Below are 20,731 nucleotides of genomic sequence, written 5' to 3'. Positions count from 1 at the left end.
AGGATAATCAATTACTCGCAACTGACAAGGCAGTAATAATACCTATACACCTTATTCCGTTGTAAGTAGAGCAAGCTTTCTGAATATAAGCTTAATCTAGTGGCACAAAAAAAACCCTTCTTATTATCCGACGATTATGTGCTTAGTGGATAATTCAGAAAAAGTAGTGATTAAGAGTTTGGAGGTTCGATCCCTTATAATGGCACGCACTTTTAACCTTTGTACTATAGCATAGTAGGCTATCAAATGAGAATAATGTATTTTTATAATAGTGTTTGTAAAAGAGTCTCAATCAATTAAGTTCAAACTTTTGTAAAAATAACGATTGCATTTATAAATTTTTCAATAAAGGCTTTCAAGTAGGTAAGCTAGTGTTATCCATACTAACGAACAACGAACATATAAATGCGAAAGTGTGTCTGTCTGTCTGTATGCCTGTCTGTCTGTCTGTCTGCTACGTTTTCACGACCCAACCGCAGAACCGATTTTGATGAAATTTGGTACAGACGTGGGCTACATCCCGGGGAAGGACATAGGCTACTTTTTATCCCGGAAAATCAAAGAGTTCCTGCGGGATTTAAAAAACCGAAAACCAGGCGGGCGAAGCCGCGGGCATCCTCTAGTGAAAGATAAAAATACAATAACGTAACACATAGGTCGGCACAAATAGTAAAAAAATACTGTCAATACGGTCTTTACAAACCATATACAAACTCTATTTAAGACAGAAGTAGAAAAGTCTCGTAGAGTTACGCAACAGAAAACAGTGCAATCTCTTTTTATTTATGCACAAAAGTATGACTCTTTAATGAAGATCCAAGACTCACAAAATAGATGTGCGGATTGGTGGACGTCACAACTCACATACTTTTGAGAACATTATGGGGGCATGCTGGTTTCATCACGATGTTTTCCTTTGCCGCTTCCTTTTTTTTCCTAGAGTTTTAAACTGGCTTCACTTTCATGAACTACTTAGCGAAGACTCTCTCTAGCCTTTCGTTTAGTCTTTGATGAAGATTTGTTATACTGTGTATACCACTGCTCGCTATGTATGCTCGCTGAGCATTCGTACCTTTTTAATGTAACTGTATCAATTCTAAAGTTAAACTGGCTTCACTTTCATAACAACTTTGTGATCGAAGACTCCGTCTAGCCTTTCTTTTAGTTTTTGATGAAGATTTGAAATACTACATATAATATGCATAATGGAATCAGTATACCAGTCACGCGCGCTGAACATTTGTATCTTGTTAATTTAGCTGTACCAATTCTAGAGTTTAACTGGCTTCACTCACAGACTTTAAGGCTCTGTCTAGCCTTTGTTTTAGTCTTTGATGAAGATTTGATATAGTATGTATGCAGTATGGCATCGGTATAACACAGTCACGCTCGCCGAGCATTCGTACCTTGTTAATGTAACTGTACCAATTACGTACTCATTAAGTCTCTGATTGAATTGCAAATTATGGTGATACCATAAGCGAGGTATTCTGGAAAATTCTGTCACGAGTTATTTCTAAAATACAGGCAATTTCTAAAAATGTTTTCTTATGCGGTTACAAAAAATTGCTTGAATAAATTAAAATTGAATTTGCTATAAAAAAAAAAATGGCCGACTCCCTGTAGCAATTTTGAGCGCGATAGTCTTAGCAGCGGGAGTTTTCAGGTTCAAGTCCTGGCAAGGGCAAATTTCAAGCTCTTTTTATAAGGGTTGAATTTTTAAAAATCCTTTCTTAGCGGAAGTGTACAGCTATATTATGCATGCCGAATTTTAGTTCGATCAGTCCAGTAGATAGAGCTGTGCGTTGATAGATCTGTCAGTTAGTCAATCACCTTTTCCTTTTAAATATTATTGAGATTTGTCAGCACTTAGTAACGTTGTTATTGGTCAAAAATTGTTATAAAATGGTCTTTTTTATATTTTGGTCCGAGGTATTTCTGGTTTGGGCTGTAAGAGGTTTATGCTAATAAGTTGAACTTTCATTTGATTCCGTACAAATTAGGTACACCTCTTATTCGCGTGTCTGCTTAATATTAACTGAGTATGTGCAAATACTCCATCGCGTGATGGACTAATATTTTATTGAATTCAAAATGCACTAAACTATTGATTTCTCCAAACGATTTTGTCAGACTATTAAAACGAGCTGACTTTATAAGATATCTTATAACAAAAACAATTTAAAATAAGTAGATATGTAAAAAAAAAATGCCTCCTGAAATATGTAGATACCTACTACAAGTTCGAGTAAGTAGGAACCTACACAAGACGGCACGAATCGAAATCGTAGTTTTTTTCGTAGCTAAGTATTTTAGTAGAGTTGTATTCAGAAGGGTTGTCCACTGCATTATTAATATCAATCCAATCAATTAATCAAGAAAATCCCAACTCCATGTTAATAACAGGTCATGATTTTTAGCTGTAAGGATTACGAAATAGACGCAAGATCGAATATTTAGTTTCCTTTTCTCGTATACATCTTACTGACGCTCGTTTTCTTCACATAACCTGTTGTAGGTACATGTAACAATTTACTACATCGTAAAAATACACATAATTTTCGATCCTGTTTTTGTTTCATAATATTGTTATGTAAATTTTACAGTCGGTTATTGATACAAAACCAACAAAGTTTATTGAAAGTTAAAAGTTAAAGTTTTTTTATTTTTTATGAATTTGTACGCTCATTACCGCTTACTGAGATAAACAGGACTAGCCCAATAGGCGTCGCACAAGGGAGCCCCTGATGTGTTCATAGGAGCCTCCCTATATACGCTAAGGGTGGTGTGGCCATCGAGGGGGTTTTAGTAGGTAAAAATCCTACCTAGCCTGATGTCTTTTCCGAGACGACGTTCGGGTATCATAAGTAAAACAAAAATGTAGTTACTTTAAAGAAACACCAACGTTTATTTATTTATTTATCGCTGCCTAATCGTTTGACCCAGATATTATTATTTAAGTAGGTCAAAAAAAAATATTTAGGTCTGTTATGTTACCTAATTTATTGAAACAAGCATAAAGCATTAGGTAAGTAACATTTGAAGTAGGAAATATCAATTTTAACACTTCGCTCATGTTGTGTTTTGCTAGTCATCGTCAAACCATCTATTTCGCTCGACACTTGCGGGTTCAAATGATAGATTGATGTCGTAATGGACTAATCAATATATTAGGTACATATTTGAATAGAAAATAATATAAATTCGTATGTATGTTACTAGTGTACTAGCTACTCTACTACTGTTTTTCAGGTTCTGTATCTAAAGGGTAAAACGGAGCCCTATTAATGTCACTCTGCTGTCAGTCTGTCCGCGCGTTCGCAATGAGTGGTGTGAGGTGGGATGCTAATGGCATCAGGCATGTGTGGAGAAACGTGGGCATCAAACAATATTACATTCACGTGTATTGCATTGCGAATTTGGCGATGAGGGCGTGGGCGTGGTTGTGTGCCACGGGCAGTTGCACCACAGAGTAAGAATCGTTACTCCTGTGCTTGGTGGGTGATGGGCGCGTTGCGAGCTGTAGTTAATTATAGGGTGACTAGGGATTTGACCCATCAGCCTAAATACAACGGAGTGGGGAAACTTTGTCCAGGTTTCAGAAAAACAATCGTCCTAATAATGTCTTCTTTCACTGAGTAGATTTGATTTCGGGTTCCAAAAATAATTAATTAGTGACAATGCTTTACATCGAAGACGCCAAATGCCTGGCTAAGTGGGGTTTTTAAATCAGGCCTGCACTTACTTATACTCAAGTAGGTACTATCTTTTTATTGGATGTTTAATTTACCTGCTCAGGAGTTCGTACTCCATTACATTTTTTTCAACTGCAAATGCAAAAAGTGACAGCACAATTTAAGAAGTAAACGTTTTTCTTTCTTTTTCAAATATTTGTTTGGAAGTTCGCCATTGTTCCTTGTCAAATAAGGTATATAATTGGATTTAGAATGGCACATTCACGTACCTGCGTGTACTGCAGTGCGAACTCGGCGATGAGCGCGTGGGCGTGGTGCGCCAGGGGCACTTGGAGGGTGATGGGCGCGTCGCGAGCTGGCGTCAGCTGCAGGGTGGCGGGCGCCGGGGCTGTCGCTCGGAGGCCGCCCAGGGAGATCGAGCGGCGAGTAACTAGGCCTGAGGGCCCTGCACAAAGAGAAAAAATATTATTATAACTAGACATACGGTATATACGATTATGCATCGCTGTTCCTTGTCGGAAACTCGATTATCATACGCGCGACTCAGTTTCTTACTTTTTGAAAATAAATGAAGCAATCGTAAGCTGAATAGTATATATTGCGGACCGTTTTCTCTTAAAATGTATTGCATATAGACTGGCAACGTATCATTGGGCCTGTGAAAATTTTCTTAAGAGTTAAATTGCATGATTCATTGTATTTGTGAATATGATAGTAGAGCCATTACCTTTGACTCCAATAGTAACAGCAGTATGAGAGACCGCAAGCACAGCGTTTTCGCCCGGCGGTACGCGCGCGGAGAATAACCTGGCGAAGTAGAAGGGCCACTCTCTGGCCATCTCCACAGCTTGGCGCTTGGTGCTCACGCGAACAGGGCCATTCTGTGACCGTAGCCACGCCGAGCCCGCGCGACGCTCGGCCGCGCTTATACGGAGGGAGGGGGTGTTTGATGTTATGTCATGGACGATCTGGTGGACAAGGTGTTTTTCTCAAAATTGACAAATAAAAAAACTGTTTTCAAGTACTTTAAATAGCAGCAAATTATGTTAATTCTATCTTCTAGTTAGCAAAATCCAAATCTAAGTTCAATACAATACTTAATGCTCTGTACCTCGAAGTTAAGTACGAGATGAGACATCTCGTTATCGTTGATAAGCTGGCTGTGAATGAAAAATTGTTACCTGTGCATATAATAAATCGAGTATGGCAGGTTCGCTGTATGTCTCCAAAGGCGTGAAGACCTCTTTCCGAACACGCAGCTTCCATGGCACTCGCGAATACGTGATGAATGAGCGCTCCGTCGGCAAAAATGCAGCTGGCGCTGGAGCGTCACCTATGACAAAAAACATAATATTAACATATAACTTTAATATTATATTATACGGCATGAAATTTTTATAATTGTCTTTCCTCGGAAAAACGATATGCTCTCCGTAGCATTACCGAAACATAGACTTGTGGGAAAACAACAATTAAAATTTCAGGCTGTAAATAACAGATATAAAACTAATAATACTTATGCCTCTGTCACTTTTTGAAAGTTTTACTCACGTTCAATATGCTCCGATCTATCCGTGACATGCGTAGAAACAGACTGTCGTCTTTCTGCCTCCAACTTCTTATCTCTTTCCTTTTGGGCCATATGCGTTTTGAAAGTAGGCCGATCAGTCCTCTTCAATGTGTCTGCATTATCAGGTGAGAAACGTCTGTCGTCTTGATCAGATCGCGGGCTTTCCCTTGCACGTCCTACCAACATATCTCTGGAGTTCTTCCGCCCATCATATCTCTCGAAATCATCGAATACTGATGAACGTTTTCGTTCATAGTTTTCCTCGATCTCATTTTCTTCTTTTCTTCTTTCGGTTCTAGTTGGGTGAATTTCGTATATTTCTGAAGCTTCTCTACCGGAATAGTTATCGCGCATATCGCGTCTGTTATCTAACGTGGACTCGGAATCCCATTCGTCTCTACTGATTCGCCCTTTATCACCGTTGTAACTTCTAGTATCGGACTCTTCTCCCCAGTCGTCTTTGACCCTACGTTCTCGACGATCGGAAGTCAAGAAACGTGATGCTAAATCGTCGCCTTGCGATGATTCATTTTCATCTTTTCTTCTAGAGCTCCAATTAGCAAGGAATGAGTGGCGATCATCAGCTTCTCTATTTTGATGGACACCAAACGTGTCTCTATCGCGACGCAACTGAGCGAATGTAGAGGAAGAGTCGGGAACCGGTGGCGGTGGGGCGGGTTTGTCCGGCGGTGAAGGTGGAGTCATGGGCGGCGGCGGCGCCGGGCCGGGAGGGGCGGGGGGCAGCGGCGGAGGGGGAGCGTCCCATCTCATCACTCCACCCAACTGACGTTCGAGCATTAACTTCCTCGTATCCTCTAACTTGTTGACTGTGCGCGGAGTTTCAGCTGCGGACGACGTACTCCTGACTGAATGATTAGCGGTCACGCGTTCTAGCCGTTGCCGCATTTCAGAGCTGAGTTTAAGTTTACCCACGCTTCCCGGTGAAGGTCTTTGAGCTCCTATTTCAAAACTTCGCCTCGCCGTTCTTTGTGAAGGTGGTTCCCTGGACGACGGACTATGGCCATCCACTTCAAACTCTTCCCAGTCGATTCCCGGCGATGCCTCGGAACGAGAGCGTCCTCGGGGTGGTTCGTGTTCGAGGCCATTAGATTGCGCCTGTGGAGTGATTCTTCTTTGTATCTGACGCATTTTGAATTTAGTGAAATCTTGAGCTTGTTCCTGTCCAACGGCATCTTTGGGCGGCGGCCACCTCCATTTACCTATCCGGACCGTCTTTGCGCGGCCGTAGGGGTCCATGAAAGGTCGAACTTCTGATGGATCCATCGCGTGCAGTGGGGGAGGCATCGGAGGCGGAGGAGGTGGCGGTGCTCCCGTGGACGAGCTTTCGTTAGATTCCCTTCGCGATTTGATGACTGAATTTCTAGGAGGTGAATGTATTTGAGCGTGTACAACCGTCGACGAGCGGACCGGTGACGTCGGTGCTGAATCAGTCGGTTCCACAACTTGACCGGCTAGCAAGGTTTGTAAAGCTTGATTTTGAGCTAAAAGCTGCTGCTGAATTTGAAGATTTTGTGCCATGGCATTCTGCAGAAAAGCTCGTTGTAAATTCTGGTGGTAGGCGTTTATATCTACTGTGCCCGGGGGAGGCAAGTGCAAGCCTAATGCCGCGGCCAATGCTTCAGGAGTGGCTGGCATCGCTGGCATCGAGGATGGCAACGATATAGCGCCAAAACTAAGCGCAGATGTATTGCCACCTGACGTCCGCGGTGTCGCACCGCCACCCTTTATGGCACCGGAAAGACCTTCGCCATCAGTTAACCTCTTCAAGCTATCATTCATAAATATGGGATCAAAAAGATTTGTTATATAGTCATCGACTGAATCGACGTTTGACTCCTTCCTGCTGCTGCTAGTTGTGGTTTTCGAGTCGTCCTGGCCACCGCCTTTGAGAAGACGTGACATCTTTTCGGGATTATTAAAAGCTTCTATCTGCTCATTGTAAGAGCAGCTGAGGACGTCGTCAATGAAGTTGGCGTAGCCTTTACCGCCCTTGATGCTGGCGGCGAGGGAGCGTGCGTCGGACATTTCGTCGATGTTTGGGTCGAGGACGGGCGAGAACAGATCGTCGAGGAACTGATCGACGTCGGACGCCTGACTTGGCACGCGGACTCGACGGACATGGGACGCTAAACTCGGAGCTTCTGACGTGTCGGACATCGCGGAAGATCTGCAATCAAGAGAAATATCATAAATCAGTGTTTGTTTCATAAATATTTGCACTTAATTTTGTACTGAGTATTATTTTATATGTGAGGGTGTAATGAAAGGAAATACCTGAACTTGAATCCCGTTTAGAGTTTTGTTTCTAACGAATACACACGCACAACAACCTAATATGGGGTTTAGGGGTCTGACAAAACCTTTAACTTACCTAACACCTCCAAACTCCGAGCTCTTCTCGATATATGCACGACTAGACTGCGAGCCAGCCGGCGCCCTCTTTCCAGCATATTGCGATTTTATGTATCGCGATGGCATTTGACGTTGACCGTACTCCGCTTCCATTCCTTTACTGCTGGTCACGCTAGGGGCACCACCAAGACGTTCCACAGAATGATATCTATCGTTCAAACGGGACTGTGACAGCCCCATATCAGCCAGCTTAGTTGGTTGGGGCGCAGGGTTGTCACCTAATAAATTGTCTAACGATCGACTTCGGACTTTATCCGAAGTTTGCTCGAAATACCGTTCGTTCAATGCCGATTCACGTGATAGAATGTCGTGGGATATCTTTCTAGAGTAATCATTATTCTGTTTGGTTAGAGTACGGGATTCTTCTGTCTCCTTCCACGTGCTACTTTCCGAAGGTGCTTCCATCTTCCAGTTGTAATCTGACATGTTTTCGTCTATGGACTCTTGGAGGATTCGTTGTATGCTTGGAGATCTTGATTTTGGCGGTTCGGGTGGTGGAACCTGATAACAAAAATATAAATATTGGTAACGTACAGTTCTACCACTTTTATAACTCGTATCGACAAAATTCATTTGCGCAGAATAGTGCAGCGTAACGCTAATGAAATACAAACCATATTCCTTGACGTTAAGATTTTAAACATAAGAACAACAAAGACCAGAAATAACTATTTCGCTCATAATTCGCGCATGCAAAACATGGCGCGTAGGCAGCAAAAAATAGCGAACGGACGAGTGCAATGATTGGCTGAGATATTTTCGCGCCATTAAAAATAAGATTTCTGCGCATATAAATCAGCATAACTTAGCAGTAGCAGTCGGTACTATACATACTAGGTTCGTTTTCATTTTCAGTTAATATTTGCTCTGTTTAACAAATTAACAATAGTCATAAGTTTAATGACTAATGAGGCATGTCGTCGTCGAAGACAAGATGATATCACGCACGTTTTACGCATCACTAGTTAATGTTCCTAGCGAATTCGTTGTGCACAAGCATCCGTTACAAAGACACCCGCTTATTACAATAGCCAGCAATTTGTAGAAAGATTCAACTGCTTGAATAATGAATCACAACTGTTTTACACACTATAAATATTGTCTTGGCCAAACTTTACACTTCGATTCGCATGAATAATTTTTATTGGTAGAATCTTCTTGCAGAAATTGTTGCTTAAGATTTTGAAGTAGTGTGTACCTACCTACAACTGAATCACACAGCCACTGAAATTCTGAATCATGTACCTACATTGTACATGCAAGTAAACAGCTTTTATTTGACATGTTTATTGTGTAGCTGTCAGGAAGTGTAAGAGTCTCACAGAGGGTTTATCTTTTATACAGCACCTCCGATAAATCGGTCGGAGTCTTTGTCTATCTTTTTAGGGTTATTTTTTAATTGTGGTTGTAAACAAAATGGTTAAAACATAGATTGACCATTTACCAGAGTAAGTTATTATATTTTTACAATATACATTATGCTATCGGTCACTTCGGCGGGGAGGGGCAACGCACGCACAACAGACGGAAACGTTTAAGTGCCGTAACCAGCCCAGAGAGAAGAAGAAGAAGTTGCTATCGGTCTTTATGGCCAATCTATGCTTTGTTCCGTTTTATCGCTGAATCCGCAAATTTGGTGCAGAACTCAAGGAAGAGTCGGTGCTGGTGATTAGCGACATCAGGTTGTCGATTTTTACCTACTCGTTTGCCAGTTTTCTGCTTAATTTCAAATCGCAACCTAACTTTAGGACAATCGACCAACGAGACCAACGAGAGAGCAACGGATCACTGACTCTTTCCTGTTTGGCAAGAGGTTGGCTGCGAGGGCTAACCCAGTGCTATCCTGTTTCTATTTCACCCACAGTGTTGAGGTTTACCTGTGGTCTCAACGAGCGTTCAGTGTCGACGGAGGAGGCTCGCGGGGGAGGTGCGGGAGGCGCGAGGCGCGCGGCGGAGGCTCGCAAAGGTTCGCTCCGAGCGCTGGTCAGAGCTGACCAAGTCTCCACCTCACCAACGGCGTCCAGTGCGTATTCGCAGCCCGCCCACTCTGTACAACCACAAAATTAATAAATAATCATCTACGAATAACATTTTTCGTAGTAAATAAGAGAATTGCAATCATTATAATTTATACTGTAGGTACATACAGGCAAGTATACCATTGTCATATAACAGCTCCAATGTCACGTTTATGTATTTGAAAATTTACTTTGAGATAAACTGTTTTCTCAGTGTCATATCATCAGCATCATCGTCAACCGATAGACGTACACTGCTACGCATAGTTCTCTTGTACGGGACTTCCACACGCCACAGTCAATATTCATATAACATCTCAAGTTGCGAAGCTGAAGTGGCAGTGGACAGGGCACGAGATTTTCAATTTTACAAGGAAGGGGTAGGTATAGCAGTTTAATTTAATCCATATTCCAACCTAAATTATTAGGTATTCTGTGTTCAGAGTGAAGAAGCGTACCAGTGAGTTGTCCATTGTGTTCTAGAGTGAGCGACCAGCCGCTCGCGTTGCGGCTCACGCCCGCCGCCGCCAGCGCGCTCGCGGCCGCGCGCTCGCACGTCGTCCACGACTCCACGCACACCGTTTGCACCGTGTCTATGGATAAAAACAGTTTTATTCTCTGAGAGTATTTAAGCAAGCTATAGAGCGCTTATATCGCTCACAAACCTTTTTACTTATCATAAGTAGATCATGATATATGTTTAACTTATAGATGTCACGGTAACACAATGATTTAGATATTATATTCGCACTCCAAGTTCGTGCAACGTTGCACACTCCACTCGACTAACGGCCCAAATTATGACCAATTTTACTAACGAAGTTGTTAATTATCAAAAAGACCATACAATTTTAGACAAATAACAACGTTACTAAGTAAACTACCGATTATAGACAGGATTGATTCTTATGTAGGCCGTAAGAGGTTCACGGTCGCTCCCGCACCGCACAATCGCACAGTTTACTGAAAATACTAAATAAAATATATACAACTAATAAAAAATAGCACTAACCGTCATACAGTCTCAGAGGTAGAGCAGGTCGAGCATTTTCTATGGCAGCCTTCCACTCCAGTATGGTGGGCGGCGCGCGGCGCGGCACGGCAGAAACGCGCGCGGCGGCGGCTTCCGCACCGCACACCAGCCGCAACAACCGCGCGCGTTCCGCACCACTTGTGCGCTCTGATATTAAACGGACTAGATATCTGAAAATAATAGACAGTTTTTAAAATCTTTTGAACCTCGAGCTTTTGATTAAGAGATCTTTACACAACGTTGTCTACGTAAAATCACAAACAAAGGCTTAATGCCCCTAGAGCAAAGCCGAGGCGTCTCAAGTGATATTTTATTGCTTTACACGCACATAATATAACCCTGAAATATTACCCGATCGAACCCCGCACCTCCCAATAAGAGGCTGTAATCTTCTCTCCTAGGCTATCATAGCTTAGCAATAATTTTTTTTTAAATAAATATAGCGAGCAAACGAGCGGGCGGGTCACCTAACGATAAGTGATTACCGCCGCCCATGAACATTTGCAGTACCAGAGGAACCGCCAATGCGTTGGCCACTAGGAATTTGTCGGTCCGTTCCTTGAATAAACCCAAGTTGTATTCTAATGGAAACACAGCAGAAGGGAGTTGATGTTATGAAGGGATCTAGCACAACGGGTAGTCGAAGTGCACCAAACACCCAGATGGTGAGGGTGAAATTGCTTTCGGTGGCATGCGGTGCGGTTGTAGAAAAAGGAAGGTGGAATAATATTTAAATATAAAGTATACTTGTGTAAAGCAGGTCCCGGCTGGAAGGCGGCGAGGCAGTGCGCCAGCAGCCTCATGACCCTGGGCCCCGCGTCGCCGCCGGCCTGGTTGCACAGCTGCACCAGGATCTCATCCCGGAGACCGCGCGAAGATAGTCCACGAGAAGCTATGTAGTCAGCTAAAACCTAGGAAACAGACAATGTTTATTCAATAACTTCGTGGGGAAGACAAAGTGTAGGTGAGTCTACTCAACAAATCAAACTTGCTCCTCCTTCACTGTTCTATTTTTACCACAGAAAAAAATTGAGGCTAGTAAAAATAAAGGGTTTAAATAACGAAACTGTAAAACCTTCTACACTACTACTTCTACACTTCTACTCCTTGTAAAGAGTTACAACTGAATGAAGAGATTTTAATTAAATTCTCTCTGGTGGAATTTCTACAAATTCTTTCATAACCTTCATACTACATTTTTGTTTAGAGCTGTAGGTACGTTGATATGCCAATTAGAACACACACGCGCAATAGACGTAAAGGTTCAAGTGTAGAAACTTACCAAGAAGAAAGCAAAAAGATGTCACTCAGACCGTTTTAACTTTCACGTTTTATATATTACGGAAACGCAATCATACCTTTTGTCTAGCATCATTTCCAGCAGCCGACTTGTCACACCACCTCAAAATTAATTTGAAGACTGCCACTGCATCGTTGAAGTCTTGATCCCTGCGACAAAATTGGCAATCAATCAAAGGGTTAGTTCTACAAAATTGGCAATCAATTAACCAAGAGGTTACATAAGGATGTAAACTTAGAGTCGCAACAACGCTCAAAACGTTGCGTCCACATATTCGAATTAGTTTCGAAGGTCTAATTTTTTTTATCGATGACAAGTCAGCCCTATATTGCAATCTGACCTGGTGCTAATGACGGATGACGATGTAGTCTCAAATGGAAGCGGGCTAGCATGGAAAGCGTATGGCAATTTGATGGGAAACATCGTATGGAAATGCTGAATCGCTTGGTCGCACGGCGTTTCCAGTAGGGCGGTAAATTTACTATAGCCATGGCAGAAGCCTTTCTTCTAAACCAAAGACAATTTGGAAATCACAAATCACAAATTTCAACAAAAGAATCGAATCCAGGATGGCTTATGAGACCATAGCGCTCACTATGTCATTAGGCAGGTTAGCTAGTAAAAAAACAACTAACCGAACTGCAGCCTTGGACAGGAATGGCTTGGTGATGGGGTGTTTCTTCGGGCTGAGTTGACCTCCATCGGCGAAGTATACAGAGCTAAACTTGGAGAACGCGAACTGCTGCAAATCTTTCGGCAGCTGGATACGCTCCTCTTCCGCATGCACCTCTCCTGATACCTGAAAACATCATAGCTTAAAAGTATTGAAATATTAAATATCATCTCAAAGTTAGGCGATGCCTTTCGAAACATTAGTTGCTCAACACTGAATTTTCCAAATTTTAGAAAATTAGTTGTACAAAATTCCTACCCGTTTTTTGTAGATTCTTAAAAATTACTTGACACTCGTGGTTTGATCTAATAAACAAGTGTAAATTAAAAATTTTCAACACCCCCGACAAGTGAAGGTTACAGTAACTAGAAAAGAGCTAATAACTTTCAAACGGCTGAACCGATTTTCTTGGACTCTTCCGCGCCTACGATCCAAAGTATCTGAGTTTTCCAAAACATCATTTTCAAATAAATAATTATGTATATAGGCAACGTCCATCTTGACAGCGTGACATTTGTCAATTGACACTTGAATATTATGAACCTAAGGATTATCTAACCTTCTTTTCTACAAGAAAACTAGAAAAGAGCTGATAACTTTTAAACGGCTGAACCAATTTTTTTGGATTATAGCTAACACTCTCGATCAAGCCACCTTTCAAACAAAAAAAAGTAAATTAAAATCGGTTCATTCGCTTAGGCGCTACGATGCCACAGACAGATACACAGATACACAGACACACAGATACACACGTCAAACTTATAACACCCCTCTTTTTGGGTCGGGGGTTAAAAATACCAAGGTCATTTTAATTGTATACTTAAATGCGATAATGACAGCCTTTTAACGGCCTAGCCAATAAATTAATCTTGATTTCATAATATAGCATTCCGGAGGTTTGTCATAGACTACTATTCCAAAAAAATAATGTCCCATGGGAAAATAGAAAATTTTAATTATCAAATTCCAATCGTTGGATAAGTTAGTAAAATATAAGGGATCAGTTAGTAAAACATGATTCTTACTTTGGAAATATTCTTGTCGGTATGCGGCGGTTGCCACTCGTCGATCTTGGACAGAATGAAGGCCAGCTCCGCGGGCACTTCTAACACTTGGAGGCTTTCCGCTTTGGCCTTCTGTTCTGCTGCTCGCCGTCTGAAATATATTTTACATACCGTATATCAGGCAGAGGATCAAATACTGAATTATGACTTCACTTTTGTACTCTTATTGTTCATGGACCAGATGGAATAACTATTTTTTCTCCCTTGTGCTTGATCTCATCTGGACGAGATACCCTAACGCCGAATTTTTAGGAAAGTTGCATAATAGTAGGGTAATATTGTGTGTTCTAGCTCAAGTCTCTAGATGACGCGGCGCGCCAGCGCGCGCCGGATCTATAAGACTTAAGCTAGAACACACAATATTTTCACAATAGATATCAGTTACAAGAGAATGATCAGGTTATTGTTACTAACTCATGTAGAAAGATGATTCAATGGTTGATTTAGCACATTCTCAACTGATGCAACTACTTACGATACTGAGTTGGAATATTTTATACAAATTCTATTCTTAAGCATCGATTAGATTATTTAGATTTAGAATAATTTATATTTTGTACTGGAACCCTCAAGAACCTACCTAATGCAATTAATGTAGCACTCATCTCAAATTTATGTTAAGCGGAGGTTCAGTTTATGATGGGAGCAAGTTAAAGCGGAACAGGTATGTCAGTTTATTAATATAAGTAATTAGTAACCACACTCCTTTATCGTAAAGTAAAAATTCAAGTGTTGCGGTATAAAGGTTCAAACACGATCGTTCAATTATTCAACCTTTCTTTTATTCATTTATTCAAGTATTCAACTCATGGTAAGTGGTGTGTCAGTTTAAGATGGAAGCATACTAAACCAGAACAGGTACGTTTGTCAGTTTATTAATATAAGTATAATTAGTGACCACACTCCCTTACCGAACATTCAAGTGTTGCGGTATAAAGGTTCAAAGACAATCGATCAATCATTCAATCATTCATTCATTCATTTATTCAAGTATTCAACTCATGGTAAGTGGTGTGTCAGTTTAAGATGGAAGCATACTAAACCGGAACAGGTACGTTTGTCAGTTTATTAATATAAGTATAATTAGTAACCACACTCCCTTATCGAAAATTCAAGTGTTGCGGTATAAAGGTTCAAAGACGATCGTTCAATCATTCATTCATTCATTTATTCAAGTATTCAAAACATGGTAAGTGGTGTGTCAGTTTAGGATGGAAAGCATGCTATGCCGGAACAGGTAAGTATGTCGGTATATAAGTATCAATAATAATTACTAACCACACTCTTATAATAGAAGGTTAAAATTCAAGTGTTGTAGTATTAAGGTTCATCCAATTCATTCATTCATTCTAGTGTTATGGTATCCCACTAAAGCAAGTGTCCGAGTCAGAGGTGCATGCCCGGGATCGAACCCCTGCCCGACTTATAACCGGAGGCAGCGGACGTCTTAATCACTATGCTATCATGACTCATAGAGTAGATCGAGTTCGGTTGATAGACCTACTATTCCATAAAATACTTACATTAACACTTTTCTACCTAACTATTTTTGCCGATAAAATCATATTTCATATAAGTAAGTATAAGTACTTTTTATTCTCTAAATGGGCGATAATTTTTATAAAATTATTATTAATCGATCCGCTTTTGGTAAGTAACTAATGAAATATTATATTGTATTTTGGCATTACACTATTTCAATTGCTGTAAACATTACCTACATAGTGCATAATATGCATACTTATCTAATGTAGAAATACAGAACAGACGCCATGAGTGTTAAAAAATAATATCAAAGTAGGTATAGTCGGGATACATCATGTGTTAACTAAAAGTGATTCTTTTTCGGTGTCTAATGACTCGTATTGCAGGATTGCATATTTGCAGTTTGCTTCCTAATAGGGAATCCTAAACATGCATGCGGCATCTTATGTATGTGTGTAATAATGAGATCTTTGAATGTCATTCTAATTACTTTTATGTTTAAGAGTCATTATTCTATGCAAATACTATGAACTTTTGACTTTATTGATTGACTATTAGAAGAACCTAAATTCTGTAAGCACTGTTTTCACTACGCATTTCTTTTGTGAGCACTTCAACGAGCAAACGTTTACTTAATTCACTTAAAAAATCATTTTTTAAATTTCAAAAAGCAGTTGTTTAGCTTCAGTATGTATGTATTTTTTTATTTTTTTCATTTTTTACATATTTTAATGAAAGAGTTGTTGCATCTACAGAGAAATAATATTTTTTTTAATATTAACTTCTTACCTAATAGTATTTTAAAAAGTTACATTAAGTACATACATGTTTAAATTTCATTTCACCAAAAAATCTTTAATTGTTTCAGAACTAGTTAATAGTATGATGTAACAACATTAAAAAAATGTTTTTTCTATAACAGGGCTTCGAACTTTAGTAATAATCCTTTTAATTCGGATGACGAATTACCTATAACTTCAAATTCAACTTCAAAGAGTAAATCACTCAATAAATTGAAGAAATCAAAAAAGCGGCAGTCAGATTCAGAATCTGAACCGGAACCACCTGTAAAGCGTAAGAAAGCGCTTCAAAAAAAGCCTGTCAAGGCTGCACGTCCTTCATGGGAGTCTGAGGTGAGTTATTACACTTTATTTTTACTGTAAATATAATATTATTACAATTGTTTTCAAGAAATATTAGAATTCTGACTGAATATAAGCATCAACTAAACCCTTTAAGAAGATATTAATGGTTTTTTTACATCATTATATTTAATTATTTAATTATTAGTTAATATTAGCTTAGCACGTTTGAATATGGAGCCTAAGGTCTCAAGTTCGATTCTTGAGCTGGATCAAATAAATTGTTAGCTTTAGGGGAGGTTTCGCAACTCAACTCTGGGTTGTTGAATTTATTGATGGAAACCTATTTATTAATAAACATTTTATTAACTGAGTTAATATTTTTTAATAACTAAAAATATTATTTTTGTCTTTTCAGTACGAAGAAGAAGTGGTGCAAAAGCTTGAACCACTTAAAAATTTTATCACCAAAAAAATAGCATCTGGGTATTCTACCCAGCGAAAACCAGAGAAATTAATAACGGAAGGCGATTATTACTTAGAACTCCGCATCTATAACGCTGCTGAAGCATCAAAGATAAGCCCGGGTAATCGATGGCGTCACGCCCTTTTTACTTATAAGTCATGTATGGATACCAACTCAGAAATTTGGCAGGCAACGAATCGCTTGGTCGCTGCTGCTAAGGAAGATTTTAAAGGGGTTAAACCTACACTATACCCAGCATGAAAATTTTAACTGCATTTTACTAACTTCAAATAATAAGTACTCTTACTTAGTATAATCTCATAATGACTTTTTGTGATATTTGTAATATAACAGTGCCAAAATACTTTTCACATAAGAAAAGTTATATACATAAGTCTAATTGTTTACTTCGCACAGAATTCGATAATGTTCAAATAATTGGAACTGCTTTTAAGAACAGAATACTAAGCTATCGTGTATGTCCATCAAAAAAAATTTTGTTACCTGAGCAATTTTTATCTGAAGTTGTAAATACGATATGTAATTTAGTAAAAAGAAGTCTTGAGAAACATAATGCTCTTAAAATAAATTTTGAACTATTTGCGACTTTTACTTTGCCAAAAAATAATGAAAAATCTTTGAAGTCGTTTAATACTAAATATGTACAAATTTTTCAATCCACAAACATAAAAAATATATATTTAGAGTGTGTAAAAAGCCTGCTTAACAAATTATCAGAGTTTGAACATTCAGAATCAGGCTGGTCTTTTGACTCTTTGAATAATTTAGAAGTAAACATTAATAAATATAATCCTTTAAGGACAGGCTCCTATATTCCACTACCAATAAAAATTCTGAAAACTAGATCTTGTGTAAATATTAAAAATAGTGATGATAAGTGTTTTCTGTGGAGTATATTAGCACATATGTATCCCACCGATAAAAACTGTAATAGAGTATCTTCATATCCTCATTATTCAAAAGTTTTAAAAACAGATGGTATGTCGTTTCCACCATCTTTTGAGGATATCACATTATTTGAAAAAAATAATTCTGACATAAGTGTTAATATATACAGTTTAGAAAAAAATGGTGATATTAACGGACCTCTGTACAAAACCAGCAAGCGTAAACTTGTTCATGTTAATTTGCTTTACATTACTAAAAACAATAAAAGACATTTTTGTTTGATAAGAAACTTTGAACGGTTGGTTCATAGTCAACTTACTAAAAATAAGTCTAAAATTTTTTTATGTGAGGAGTGCTTCATTTATTTCAATTCAGAAGAAAAATTATGCAAACATAATTGTGCTAGAATTAAAACTGTTCTTCCAGAGAAAAATAGTAAATTATATTTTGATAATTATGAAAGAACTCAAAGAATACCAATTGTGATTTATGGTGATTTTGAAAGTTTATTAAGAGAATATTCTGATAAAAGTAAATCTGGGCATACTGAAACCATACAGGTTCATGAAGCCACATCTTTCGCGTACTATATTTGTTGTGAATCTAAACCTGAACTTAATGAACTGGTTTCATACATAGGAGCTAACTGTGCTCAAAAATTTGTAGAAACAATTTCAAATGATGTCAAACGATTACATGCAATTTTGTTAGAAAATAATCCCATGAAACTACTTACTGAAACTGAAAAGAAATGTTTTCATAATGCAAAAGTTTGCTGTATATGTAAACAAAAATTTACATCCACAGATAAAATTGTAGCAGATCACGATCATTTTACAGGGGAATATAGAGGCGCGGCTCACAACATTTGCAACTTGAGTGCAAAGAAATGTCCTTTTATACCTATTATATTTCATAATTTAAGTAATTACGATTGCCATCTTTTTATTAAAGAGTTAGCGAGTATTAATGGTCGTATAAATATTATTCCAAAAAATAAAGAAAAATACATATCTTTCACAAAATTTATATCAATTGATTCAAAAACTGCTGCTCAGCTGAAATTCATCGATTCTTTTAATTTTCTCAGTTGTAGCTTAGATAAATTAGCTAGATCTTTACATCAAGACGACTTCGTAAACTTGCGTAGGTATTACAGTGATCAGTATTTATTTGATTTGATTTGCAGAAAGGGTGTGTACTGCTATGATTATATAGACTCTTTAAAACGTTACGATGAAACTGAGTTACCAAAACGAAAACATTTTTTTAATAAACTTACTTCAGAACTTATTTCGGAAGAAGATTATAAACATGCATTGAAAGTTTGGAAAACTTTTAAAATAAAAAATTTAGGCGAATATACAGATTTATATTTAAAATGTGATGTACTATTACTAGCAGATAGTTTTGAAAAATTCAGAAAAATTAGCTTAGCAACCTATTGCTTAGATCCGTGCTATTATGTTTCTTCACCTTCTTTAAGTTGGGATGCAATGCTTTTGCATACCAATGTAAAATTAGACCTTATAACTGATGTGGAGATGTATCAAATGATTGAAAAAGGTATACGAGGTGGTCTAGCTCAGTGTTCTTTAAGGTATGCTAAAGCTAACAATAAATATATGTCTGACTATGATATCAACAAATCAAGTAGCTTTTTGGTATATTTAGACTGTGTGAACCTGTATGGTTATGCAATGATGATGAAACTTCCTACAAGTAATTTTAAATTTTTGAACAAAGACCAAATTGAGACTTTTGAAATTGATTCTATTACTGTTGATAGTAACATTGGTTATATACTTGAAGTAGATCTTAGTTATCCATCTGAAATACATGACGCTCACTCAGATTTACCATTTGCTGCTGAAAAATTTACACCTTTTGGTCATAGAAATGCCAAGCTTATTGCAAATTTATACGACAAATGTTCCTATGTTATTCACTACATCCATTTAAAAGAATGTCTTAAAAACGGTCTAAAATTGTTAAAAATTCATAGAATTCTATCATTTGAACAAAAAGAATTTTTGAAACCATATATTGAATTGAATACCTCTTTGAGGCAAAAAGCAGAGTCTGAATTTGAAAAAGACTTTTTCAAAAAACAAAATAATGCTATTTTTGGTAAAACCATAGAAAATAAAAGAAAACAAGTAAATGTAAAACTTGTTAATACATGGACAGATAAGAATAATAAGACAAACAGGATTATTGGAGCAGAAAAGTATGTAAGTGCGCCTAACTTTAAATGTTTGTCGATTTTTACAGATAATTTGGTTGCAATCCAATTAGAACAAACGAAATTAATTTTGGATAGACCAATTTATGTGGGGTTTACTGTTTTAGAGTTAGCTAAAACACATTTATATAACTTTCACTATTCTATAATGAAACCATTATATAAAGAAAATATTGAACTTTGTTATACTGATACTGATAGCTTACTATATCGCATATATACTGATGATTTTTATTCAGACATGAAAAAGAATATTAAGTTTTTCGATACCAGCAATTTTAGCAATAAAAATGTTTACAATATCCCTCAAGCAAATATGAAAATTCCGGGGTTTTTTAAAGATGAGATGGGTGGAGATGTTATTGTTGAATTTGTTGGCTTACGAGCAAAATTGTATTGTATTGAATCACAAAAAATGTCTATTAAAAAGGCAAAAGGAGCGACAACATCTGTTACCAAAAGGTTGGATATAGATAAATACAAAAATGTGTTATACTACAATCAATCAGTCAGAAAGAATATGTGTGTTATTAGATCTAAAAATCATAATGTATATACCCAAAAAATTAATAAGTTAGTTTTAAATAGTGAAGATGATAAAAGACAAATTTTAAAGAAGCAATTTAAAACGTTGCCGTGGGGGCACTACAGTACAATTTTTTAGTTGTTAATTTGTACAAGATTTTATGTTATTCATTACTGTGCAATTTTGATTGTTCATGTATGCATGCAAATATTGAAATAAATATTTACTACTC

At 38.0% G+C, this 20,731-nt stretch overlaps 1 protein-coding gene across 1 annotated transcript in view; it reads right to left on the bottom strand.

The window, feature by feature from the left end:
• LOC123871817 (unconventional myosin-XV) overlaps nt 1-20,731 on the bottom strand; it is a 144,167-nt gene that overhangs the window by 39,897 nt on the left and 83,539 nt on the right. Inside the window, exons 11-22 of the mRNA XM_045915796.1 lie at nt 13,748-13,877; nt 12,685-12,848; nt 12,108-12,198; nt 11,497-11,660; nt 10,729-10,919; nt 10,175-10,309; nt 9,576-9,745; nt 7,658-8,199; nt 5,247-7,453; nt 4,877-5,028; nt 4,423-4,663; nt 3,965-4,140 (exon numbers count right to left, since the gene is read on the bottom strand). Coding sequence (XP_045771752.1) covers nt 3,965-4,140; nt 4,423-4,663; nt 4,877-5,028; nt 5,247-7,453; nt 7,658-8,199; nt 9,576-9,745; nt 10,175-10,309; nt 10,729-10,919; nt 11,497-11,660; nt 12,108-12,198; nt 12,685-12,848; nt 13,748-13,877 — 4,363 coding nt within the window. The remainder of the gene's footprint in view (nt 1-3,964; nt 4,141-4,422; nt 4,664-4,876; nt 5,029-5,246; nt 7,454-7,657; nt 8,200-9,575; nt 9,746-10,174; nt 10,310-10,728; nt 10,920-11,496; nt 11,661-12,107; nt 12,199-12,684; nt 12,849-13,747; nt 13,878-20,731) is intronic.

Source organism: Maniola jurtina, chromosome 14 (assembly GCF_905333055.1).
Source record: "Maniola jurtina chromosome 14, ilManJurt1.1, whole genome shotgun sequence".
In the NCBI taxonomy this organism is placed as follows: domain Eukaryota; kingdom Metazoa; phylum Arthropoda; class Insecta; order Lepidoptera; family Nymphalidae; genus Maniola; species Maniola jurtina.
This window is presented reverse-complemented; position numbering and strand designations above follow the sequence as displayed.